The sequence below is a fragment of the Kogia breviceps genome, chromosome 7 (assembly GCF_026419965.1).
Source record: "Kogia breviceps isolate mKogBre1 chromosome 7, mKogBre1 haplotype 1, whole genome shotgun sequence".
Classification (NCBI taxonomy): Eukaryota; Metazoa; Chordata; class Mammalia; order Artiodactyla; family Physeteridae; genus Kogia; species Kogia breviceps.
Window position 1 is genome coordinate 54,797,647 of NC_081316.1, and position 11,805 is coordinate 54,809,451.

General features: G+C 38.2%; 1 protein-coding gene across 2 annotated transcripts in view; it reads right to left on the reverse strand.

Moving 5' to 3' along the window:
• HIKESHI (heat shock protein nuclear import factor hikeshi) overlaps positions 1 to 10,301 on the reverse strand; it is a 29,511-nt gene extending 19,210 nt beyond the window's left edge. The window contains exons 1-2 of one of the 2 annotated variants that reach the window (XM_059068527.2): positions 10,053 to 10,301; positions 7,662 to 7,899 (exon numbers count right to left, since the gene is read on the reverse strand). In XM_059068527.2, coding sequence (XP_058924510.1) covers positions 7,662 to 7,899; positions 10,053 to 10,082 — 268 coding nt within the window. In that variant the 5' untranslated portion in view covers positions 10,083 to 10,301. The remainder of the gene's footprint in view (positions 1 to 7,661; positions 7,900 to 10,052) is intronic. The other variant, XM_067038320.1, reaches the window with a different exon arrangement.
• Between the last annotated feature and the right edge of the window lie 1,504 nt (positions 10,302 to 11,805).

Genomic DNA, 11,805 nt, shown 5'->3' on the forward strand with positions numbered 1-11,805 from the left:
CTTTATTGGTGTATAACTGCTTTACAATGGTGTGTTAGTTTCTGCTTTATAACAAAGTGAATCAGTTATACATATACATTATGTCCCCATATCTCTTCCCTCTTGCGTCTCCCTCCCTCCCACCCTCCCTATCCCACCCCTCTAGGTGGTCACAAACCACCTGGCTGAATATCATTCTCTTGCTCAAACACTTGCCTAGAAAAAAATGTAAACCCCCCATAGCATAACCAGCACACAACAGCTCCACTTTACCTTTAAACCTTACCCCTCGTCCCACAGGTCCCAAATAGGTCTATCAAGCTACCTTTAAAAGTCTCCTCCTCACTGTCACTTGAAGGTGCAGTGTATACTACTACTTTCATGACTGATGATTTCCAAATGCAATTCCCATCCTCCCACTTCCATCCCATCCAAACCTATTCATACTTCAAGTTCATGCTCCAGTCTAATCTTCTATAGAGCCACTTTCAATTATCTCAGCTCAGTAACCTGCTTCCTTTGAATACTGTCTTGGAGTGATCTTAATATTCACACAGAGATATGAAGACCCTAAATGGAAGCAGTCATCAATTTGAAATGTATGTGCTAAGAATGAAGTTGATATACAACAAATTCTTTACATAAGTACTTTTTTCTTCTGTAACTTGTTTAGTGGAAATGTCTACAATAATTTCTAGTATATTTCCCAAGCATTCACAAACAGACAACTTAAAAATCATGATATAGCAAAAGACATATAGTTACCCACTTTTTAAAATATAAGTTCCATACAAACAAATTTTAATTTTGTTAATATTCCCTTTTATGTGCTAATTTGAGTTTGCATACAATTTCTGTAAAGCAAAGAATCTCTTTATATAATACTCCCAGTATTTCATGATTTTTACTAAGTTTTTGATTAAATGTCTCTTCCACACTAAACACCAAGCACAGCATCTAAAGATAAAAATTGCAAGAGACTCATTTAAACTTCCCCAAGTCTCTAACCACCAAATGTATCTCCTAAGCTTGTGCCTTTTATTTATTTACTTTTTTTAAGGATTTCTAGATCCCATGGAGGAAGGAAGCAAGAAGGGAAGTTTCTTCTTGTTTCTTAACATCAAACCCTCCCTTCTATATTTTCAAGTTTAGTCCTATCCTAATTCTCAACCATCACCCGAGACTGTTCCATCATCAGCCAAAAAGTCTACTCATCGTATAACTCCTTTTCAGAACCCAAGAGCTACAAAGAATCTTCTCTCAAACAAAATAAAACTCACAGTAACTTGTTTTAAGATGTCCTACCAACTGCAATTCTCTCAACAGAGCAGTCCTGACCTTCTCTGACCAAAACCTTTCTGTGCAAAATTAAGAAATCTGTTCATCAACCAGCAGAAAACCACAAACACTGCCAAAGTTTAACATGAAATTTGCTTCACTTCACCTAACCTTCTACCCTCCCTACTCCCATAAAATTCTTCTAGATTTCTTACTTAATAAATTCTCAGTTCAATCACAACTGCCTGAAGTTACTTCAGCAAGCCTCTCTTCCACCCTGATGTGCTAGTTAGCTAGGTTTGCTCAATGTAATAAAACTTATAAAGGGCATCTCAAAGGTTCAAGAATATAAATCCATTACAAGTCCACCTATTCTTATATTTCAATAATACAAAATTCCCTAATATGAATAAAAAGTCTAATCTTTTCTGTATAAATTAAGAATTCTAATACTTTAAACATCTGAAAAGCACATTTTCCAAACACACTAGGAAAGAACCAACCAAAACATTTTAACAGCATTTTATCATTTGTTTAATGTTGATAATAAGTCTCTAAATATTTTAAGCTGTTTTTCCTTTAATAAAGCATTGTGCTTTACTCATTAAAAATACTGCCTTGAAATTTCATTTTGTTTTCATAGATAAAGCTATCAAAAGCCATGTTATAATGGAAATGTTGAGAAATAATTTATTTTTTAAAAGGCAGGAGAATAAAAGAATTACTTTTATCATAATGGAAATAAATCCATTTTCCCATAATGGATTAAGTATTACTCTGGGACTGGATTTTAGACTGTTTTAGCTAACTCCACAACAGAAAATGTCACTGAGTAATTATTATTGTTAAAGTTTTGGTTAGAGCAATTGTATTAACTCATTTTTGATTGCTGAATTTTCTCCAGATTGGATGAGATAACACAGTAAGAAAATGTCTGGGTTTTTATGATCTCAGAATGTTATGCCCACTGCCCCCAACCTTTTGGGTGTCACAAGAGAAAAGGGAAAACAGAGCCAAAGGCAGTGCAAAAATGACAGAAGAAAGCACTTTTCACTATTTCCAAGGCATCTCCTTCAGGGAATATACTGATGATCATAAATGAAAAAGAGATGTTGCACCCCTTTCCCAACTCAAAATGTTGGCAAAGCTAGAGCAAAGAGAGACGAGAAGGTAAGGTAAGGTAAGGACAATTAAATTGACAATTTAACTAGTATGTCTCCAAAAACAACCAGTGGGTCCTGGTATACTAGATGGTGGCCAATATTAACCTTAATCGATGCATATGAGTCTGAGTACAAAATCAGCCTGCACTTTCCAACTATGCAAAGGTTAATAGTTGGCTGGCTACTAGCCTATTGCTATACAAATAAAACCCACCACTTTACGTTTAAGGCATTGCTATCATGTTCCAAAGGTTCCTCACGCCCAAACCAAAAATCTCTCTCTCTTGTCCCAAGTTAGTTGCTCCTCCGCCTATATCGCTTATTACTATTAATATCTACCAGTATCCATTTAATTTTCTAGCACGCTTTCCAACTAGTAATTTGATTAAAAAACTGTATAACAGTATCTATTTCCATTTCTCTTTCCTTTTTAAGTCAATATATATTCATGTAAACATCTATATAAATATTCACTTATGTACTTTATGTTTTACTTTAAAATGGAGTACTTTGAGAGCTCCCAAGTGAGTATCAAGTGAATATATTTGATGATGAAGGCAGAAAAATATGTCATTACTTCCTCTTTTTAACAAATAGTGTTGGAACAGTTTGATATCCACCTTGCAAAAAAAAATTTCGAACTTCAATCCATACCTTGCACTAAATACGAAAATTCATTCAAATTGGATCCCAGATACAAATGTAAAATCTAAAACTAAAAACATCTAGGAGAACACTTTTGTAACCTTGGGTTAGGTAAAAATTTCTTAGACGCAACACTAAAAGCACACTCCAGAGAAAAACAAACTGAAAAACTGAACTTCACAGAAATTAAAAACATGCTCTAAGTAAATCAACTATACTTCAATAAAATAATTTTTAAAAAGGTGCAAGGGAACAAATCAATAAACAAGATGTTTGCAAAAAAACAAAACAAAAAACCACACAAAAACATATGCTCTATAAAAGACACCATAAAGAGAAAAGACAATCCAAAAACTAGAAAAACATGTCAAATCACATATCTTATAAATAACTTGTATCAAGAATACATAGAGGGGCTTCCCTGGTGGCGCAGTGGTTGAGAATCTGCCTGCTAATAATACAGGGGACAGGGATTCGAGCCCTGGTCTGGGAGGATCCCACATGCCGCGGAGCAACTAGGCCTGTGAGCCACAACTACTGAGCCTGCACGTCTGGAACCTGTGCTCCGCAACAAGACAGGCCGCGATAGTGAGAGGCCCGTGCACGGCGATGAAGAGTGGCCCCCGCTTGCCACAACTAGAGAAAGCCCTCACACAGAAACGAAGACCCAACACAGCAAAACAAATTAATTAATTAATTAATTCCTACCCCCAACATCTTCTTTAAAAAAAAAAAAAGAATACATAGAGAACTCTCGAAACTCAGTAAGAGGGGACTTCCCTGGTGGCACAGTGGTTAAGAATCTGCCTGCCAATGCAGGGAACACGGGTTCGATCCCTGGTCCAGGAAGATACCACATGCCATGGAGCAACTGAGCCCATACGCCACAACTACCGAGCCTGTGCTCTAGAACCCACGAGCCACAGCTACTAAAGCCTGTCTGCCCTGGAGCCCGTGTGCTGCAACTACTGAAGCCCACGTGCTCTAGGGCCCACGTGCCACAACTACTGGGCCCACACACTGCAACTACTGAAGCCCACATGCTCTAGGGCCCACGTGCTGCAACTACTGAGCCCGGAGGCCTAGAGCCCGTGCTCCACAATGAGAAGCCACCACAATGAGAAGCTCATGCACCACAACAACGAGTAGCCCTGGCTTGAAGCAACTAGACAAAGCCCGCAAGCAGCAACGAAGACCCAGCACAGCCAATAAAATAAAATAAACTCAATAAGAAAACCCAATTTTTTTTAAAAGGCAAAAGATTTGAATAAATACTTCACCAAGGAAGACAGAGAGAGAGCAAATAAGCACTTCAAAAAATAAAATGCTCAGGGCTTCCCTGGTGGCGCAGTGGTTGAGAGTCCACCTGCCGATGCAGGGGACACAGGTTCATGCCCCAGTCCGGGAAGATCCCACATGCTGCGGAGCAGCTAGGCCTGTGAGCCCTGGCCACTGAGCCTGCACGTCCAGAGCCTGTGCTCCGCAACGGGAGAGGCCACAACAGTGAGAGGCCCGCCACAAAAAATAAAAATAAATAAAAAATAAAATGCTCAGTATCATTAGTCATTAGGAAAATGCAAATTTAAAACCTAATGGGATACCACTATACATCTATTAGAACACATAAAACTGACCATGTGTTGACAAGGACAGGGAGGAAGTGGAACTTTCATATACTGCAGATTGAAATGTAAAATGGAACAACCATGTTGCAAAATAGTTTGGCAGTTTCTTAAAAAGTTTAACACAGGAGTACCATTATGATCCAGACATTCCACTCTCAAATATTTATCTAAGAGAAACGAAACCATATGTCCATACCGACTTATACACAAATGTTCACATCGGCTTTATTTTTGAGCCCAAAACTGAAACAATCCAAATGTCCATCCAACAGGTGAATGGATACACAAATGATGGTATACCACACAACTACCCAGCAATAAATAGGAATGAATTACTATTGTAGTGAGTCATACTACAACATGGATGACTGTAAAAGTAATCATGCTGAGTGAAAGAAAACCCTAGAAAATGCAAACTATTTTGTAGTGACAGAAAGCAGATCAGTAGTTTCCTGGGGTGGAGGAAGAGATAGGAGAGGGGATTACAAAGGAGCACTAGGAAACTTTTAGGGATGATGGATATGTTCATTATTTTGATTGCAGTAATGATTTTACAGGTGTATACATATATCAAAAATTACCAAAAAAAAAAAAAAATTACCAAACTGTATACTTTAAATATATGCAGATTACTGTATGTAAATTATAACTCAATAAAGCTATTAAAATTGTTAGTCACAAAAAAAACGTAATTTTCTCTGTTCTTTGGGGGATTTCTTTAGAAAGAATAAAAGTCATGAAATATCAATATCTGCCTAAAAGAGAAACTGAAAAATTAAAATTAGGTCCAATGGATCCAGATGATACACAAATGGTTAGAACACATCAAATATAAATAAATACACACACACACATCAATGATATAATAATTCTTTAAAAAAAAACTTATTACTTCCAGAGTATGTTAGGGTATCAACTCATTTTTTGAACAGATATATTAATAATCAAGCATTTATCCTGCCTTATAATGACGCTACCCATAGCAAGTCTCTTTACAGCTAATAAATGACAATTAGAATATCATCATTTTGAATTAGCGAATCTAAGCATTGCATATAAATGGCTGCTAATTTCCCAAAGAGATAACTATGTGTGTGTGTATACATATATATAAAATACACTTCCTGATCAAAGAACACACCATTGCCTATAGTAAACTTGCCAAAAAATTTTAAAAATGCATTCAAATGAAATCTGATCAAACCTCTAAATCCAGATAATTTACTGGAAATAGAGACAGAATACATTAAATCTTTGATTTTTATAAAAGATACTTGAGAGATCAGCCAATTAATTGCAATGTAGGGACTTTACTATTCAGATGCTGACTGAAAATATTTTAAAACTTTAAAATATATAAACATAAGACTTCTGAGACCACTGGAAATCTGAACACTGATTAAATGTTCAATCCAATAATAAATTATTTTTTAACTGTTCAGGTGTACAACAAAGTGATTCAGTTATGAGTTGGTCATTTTTGAAGCTGCGTGATGACTAGAGAAGGGTTCAAAATTAAATTTGATCACATCATTCCCTTACTTGAAATTGTTCACTGGCTCCTCTATACCTACAGGGACAGTTCTTTATGGGGAGGGACACATGGATGGGCTTCAGAGTAACATGCAAATTTTTTAGTATTTACACTACGTTTATACTATATTACACATACTTTTTATGACACTATCACAGGTCTGTGATCTAAGCATGCTACAAACTGCTAGCCTATTAAATTCAAATGAGTCAGTGTGATACATAAGCTTTTCATGATCTGTACCTGCCTATCCTATACACCATACCTTGTGCCATTCTGAGCACACCACGATTTCAAACTTTCATCATTATACCCATATTACCTCTACCTAGAAAAGAATGCCCAATAGGCTTCTCACAGGCCTGACAAACTCCTACTTATCTTCTCAAAAGGTCCAATATCATCTCCTCCCAGAAATTTTCCCCAACCTACTTAAGAGTTAATTGTCCCTTACCTATTCTCTCTCAGCACTTTGTACAAACATCCACAATTACTTTTCACCCTTCTGAATACTGGTCCATAGAACTATCTTCCTTTGTAAGAGTATGAGTGATCTCTGGCAAGAACTTAATCATTATAGTAGATACCAAAATGTTTGTTAAATATATAAAAATGTTACCTAAATATAACTTTGCCTTGGACTTTACAGACTATTTCCAGGAGAATACATATTTATAATCTAAGACTTTTCATGTCTGTTTTTATCTAGACTTTCAAAGGAACCAGATATTCAATGGAAGTAAATGCTACCTAGTTTCATTCTCAATTTCTAAACAAAATACCTCAAGCATCAAAGCAAGGATTGTCCCTGTAAGATCTAACACCTACAATGTCAGTACAAGCAACAGAAGAACAATGAAGGGGTAATCAAACCTAAGAGCTCAAAAAAATCTTCGTAGAAAAAAAGGACTCTCATTGTATTTCCTATAAAGTCTACTTGGTTTATCTGTTTATTTAAACACTGATGTGCATATTACAAATTATGAGAAGATTCCCCTCATTTTTATTAAAACACCCACTAATTCAGAAAAATCCCTTTACAAAGGTATATAGCATACAAAGAAAACCACAGTGAGTGGTTCTCTCCAGAGACAGAGGATGGATGGGAGTGTGAGTTTAAGGTCTCTTCACTTACCATTTTTCAAATGTGTCAGTACCATCTGATTTTTTTTTTTTTTCTGGCCATGCCATGCTCACAGCATGAAGGATCTTAGTTCCCTAACCAGGGATGGAACCTGTGCCCTCTGCAGTGGAAGCATGGAGTCTTAACTACTGGACTGCCAGGGAAGTCCCTGATTTTTTTTTTTTAAATAATGTTACATATTACTTCAGCAATCGGAAAAATATAATGAAAAGTAAAAAAAAAAGCCACATTCTATGTTATGCTATTTAAGAAAAAAGTTTAATTATGAAACTATTTTAATATATTATTCTTACCAGATTTAAGACCTGAAATTTTGAAGATGGCACTTGGTTTCCCATTTGTGACAAATCCTAGGAGTTGCCATACTGGCATTCCATTTGAATCAGGATATGAAAAGTAGACAGATCCTCCCATTCCCTCAGGAAATGGGACTGTTCCCAGCATAAAAACCACAACATGGTTGATATTTTCATAATCAGGCAAGTCAAAAACAAACTTATCCTCTGCCACTTGCTGTGCAGCTGTTTGCACCTAGAATATAAGAAACTCGCCTTAGTTCAATAGTTTGAGAAGTTTCTATAGCCCTTTTAGTATTGCTGTAAGCTCTGTTACCAAATATAGTCAATTACAGTCATTATATCAAGTATAACACTGGATCAATCTGATACTCTAATTATGGAATTACCAAATACACCAAAAAGAGTGCTTATTTTAATAGAAAAATCTAAAAATATACATTTAGCCTTAAAATGACTTAATGAATGTAATCTTTCAAAAACATAACTAAATTAAATCATTTCAGAAGTGCCCTGAAAGAATTTTACTTACATAAATAAATCGCTACAGCTTCAGAATGTTATAAAATGAAAGATTGTTCAAAACACCATGCCACCAAAGCTTTATCTTCTAGTTTGAAGGTAAAGAACCTCGGGTAATTAAAATGGATAAGCAATTCAGACGTTATTACAGTCAATCCTCTTTATCTGCAGATTCATTATTTGTCATTTTGCCTACTCACTGAAATATATTTGTAACCCCCAAATTATTAAACCCTCCGGTTTAAATACAGAGAATAAAACAAAGGAAGAAAGAACATAAACCATAATGCCTATACTAGTATTAAATTCAATTTTACCAGTTTTTGGCATGCCTGTTCTTAAAAGGCACATAAAATCATGGTATCTACAAGTCTTGAAATAATCATCAGGTAAAATAAATATTTCTTAAATGTCAACTCTGTCAAAGGCACCAGACATTCTGTTAATCTGTATTATGACAATAATCCTCGACCTTAGGAAAAAGGGTACATCTTTTACCGAGTCCATAACTTTAGATTAGGTGAATTTTTCTAGTAAAAGAATAATGTAGTTAAACGTAGAGGCATCGCTAGGTCTATATGCCCTTCATTTAACATGTTCAAATACTCCAGAATTAAAACGTCAAACACCGTCAAAGAAAATCTTGTCATGAAGGAACCCCTACTGGATATCCATTACGTAGGTTAGGTGTTAGGTAAGTAGACACAGGCATTGCTATAACTAAATTCCTTCCAAATTAGTTGACAACACGGATTCCATAGGGCCTTTCTAGTCTTTAGAAAAACACACACATTTTAAATGTTATTCGTTAACGAAATTCGTCCCACACTCAATCCCACGCTGGTCCTTTCATTCTTCCTATCCGGAGCAGAAGCGATACAAAGTTATCCCACCAGTATTATCAATTACCACCATCACCCAAAGGGGCCAAGGGACAGACAATAAATCTTCTGAGGATAGCCATCTCCAATTTATCTCTGTGGTTCCTTAGAACTGTGTACACACTACATTGTCAAAAATTGATGAAAAAATTCAACAAAGGGACTGCAACACTTAATAAAGCAGGGAGAAAAAAATAAAGAGAAAGAATTCTAGGTGAAAGGAATCAGGTCCTGAAATGGATTTCTTAGTGGCTTCTACGGAGGCAAGCAATATTCACCCCTCCAGTTTCTTCTGGAACAATGTCAGGTACTTAACTCATTTACCTAACAATTCATCAAAGAAGGTAATCTCTTTTTACCAATAAGGAAATTCGCTGCCCACCTCCTTCTGGGGTCATCACAGATATCGCTCACGCTTTAAATTTCAGGCGTTTCTATCAGCCAATTTCCAATTACGTTAAGCATATTTTTATTAGGGCCCTTCCAAAAGGACCCAGCAGTTATACTTTGCCCGAGTACCTTCATCTTCGACAAACAGGCCCCTACAGACTAGATTCAAAAACCACATTTACCTCGAACTCACTTTATGAGCTCAGGCGAGTATTTATACTGCCAACTGAGCTTAAGCTCCTCAACTGCAAAATGAGAATGCGAACCACCATCTCACGAGTTACGGTTAAGTTTGCAGTGCCAAATAAGCGCTACATAGATGGCCGAGACGACTAGGAATAGACAAAAGACGTGCGTTGCCTAGGATATGCACACTCGACAAGTGGCAGCTAATGGTGTGACTGCTACTCTGAAAAGCGCTGGGGGGAAAGAAGAGCGAACACCCCAGGGCGCCACTACCACCCTCACACTCTCAGCAGTCAACTAGACGTGAGGGGGTTTCCTTGCACCCCGCGCACCGACGCACCCTCCGCTTCCCGGGGCCTCGCCCTCGGCGTCCTGCCCCCTCCCTGAGACCACCCGGCCCCATCCTCACCAGCCTCCCCGCCACCAAGCAGCCAAACATGGCGGCGGCGGCTCCGCTCAGCCGGCAAGGACCCGAAGCCGGGGACTAGAAGTCCTGTGGCTACTGCCCTAGGCGAACCCAAGAACCTTCCAGAACGAGGCGGAGGGTGTCTACCCCTCCGCTACATAGCGACTAGGCCAGCGGCAGGAACGCCTTCTGCACCCGCAACCTCTGACCTCTCCTTCCTAACCAGAACGCTTCTCAGGCGACGAGTACTTCCGGGGCTCACACCGCACCGCCCTTACTAAACGGGAAAGGCGGGCCAGATCCCCTATAAAACTACAAGTCCCAGAAGGCCCTGCGCCGATTTCCGGGAAGGGAGGGCGGAGGATTTGCCTGTTGGGATTGGTAGTCCGTATCCCGAATTTACGAATCCAGAGCCGGGAGGAAAAGTTTCTCACGTTTGTCTAACATTTTAGAGATTACAGTGCGCTTTTACAGTTATTTCGCTAGATCCTTACAAAACCCCTAGGAGATAGGTATTATTATCTGCATTTTGTAGGCGAGAAAATTGCCCAGAGTGACCAACCCCAAATCTTTACACAGCACTCAGGGATGGGGCTTGAATCCAAATCCTGATTCAAATCCAGGGTTCTTTCTGCTACACAGTAGCTGAAAAGTACTGATTTTTAATCAGCTGTTTTGTACTTAATGACAACTTTATTGTAGTTCTTTCCAGCCTCGCTCCTCCATTTATTTGCCGAAAACAAACAACACTAAGCAAGTTACATAATAATATATTTGTGCTTTAATGGCGCCATTTGTAAAATAAGAATAATAATTGTGCCTGTCCCCTAGGGTTGCTGTGAGGGTCAGATGAATTTATAAACAACCACTTAGAACCTGGCAGTACTTAACTAATGGCTGCTTAATTGTAAAATGTCATTTTTTTCCTCTATGCATTTGCAGAAAAGAAGAACTGGCATCAAGTACTGACTGCCACCAGTACTCATTCTCCCTTTCACAGCTTCAGTTCCCTTTCCTCTTGGAAAGGAAGGTAAGATATCTCCTCCCTGAAGGTCTCTGCCCAACTTGAAATATCTGAGCTTAGTCCACCAACCACCAGCAAGTCTGTCCTCCTAACCCCAGGTTATATGTGGAAGATCAGAATATTGCAACAGTCCTCTGGTCTCCACTCTGCCTCCATGAACTTGGACCACCTATCTTGTCTCAGATACTCCTTTGAGAAAGCCAAAGATGAATAGATAGAAGAGGATCTTCCTACCAATGTCTCCAACTTTCTACCTAAGAAGTCCCAGAATCTTCAAAATAAAAAGGCCACTCATTATAAGACCATTTCATGAGGGGCAGACAAACTGCATGGATTCAGAGCCCATCTCCATCATTTATTAGCTGTATAATATTAGGCCACTTACCCTAACACTACCATGCCTCCTTTTCCCCCTCTGTAAAACAGGATAATAATAAGGTTGTAATGAAGGTTATTACATGTAAAGTACTAAGTAGTAGCCAGAATATAACTCAATAAACGGTTAGCATTTAGCATTATTACTTTTCCTGACTAACTTTTCATGTCTTCATACCCACCTTACTATGAAATAGTAAATAAATATATTGGTCTCTGCCTCATGTACCTGACACAGGGCTCCTGAAACCCCTGTAAATTCCCAAGTGATAAGAGCACTAGGAGCATCTTTTATTCTAATGAGGGGACTCTGGTGGGCTTCTGGGTGGCTCCTAGATGGGGGCTGGTCGCCAGAAA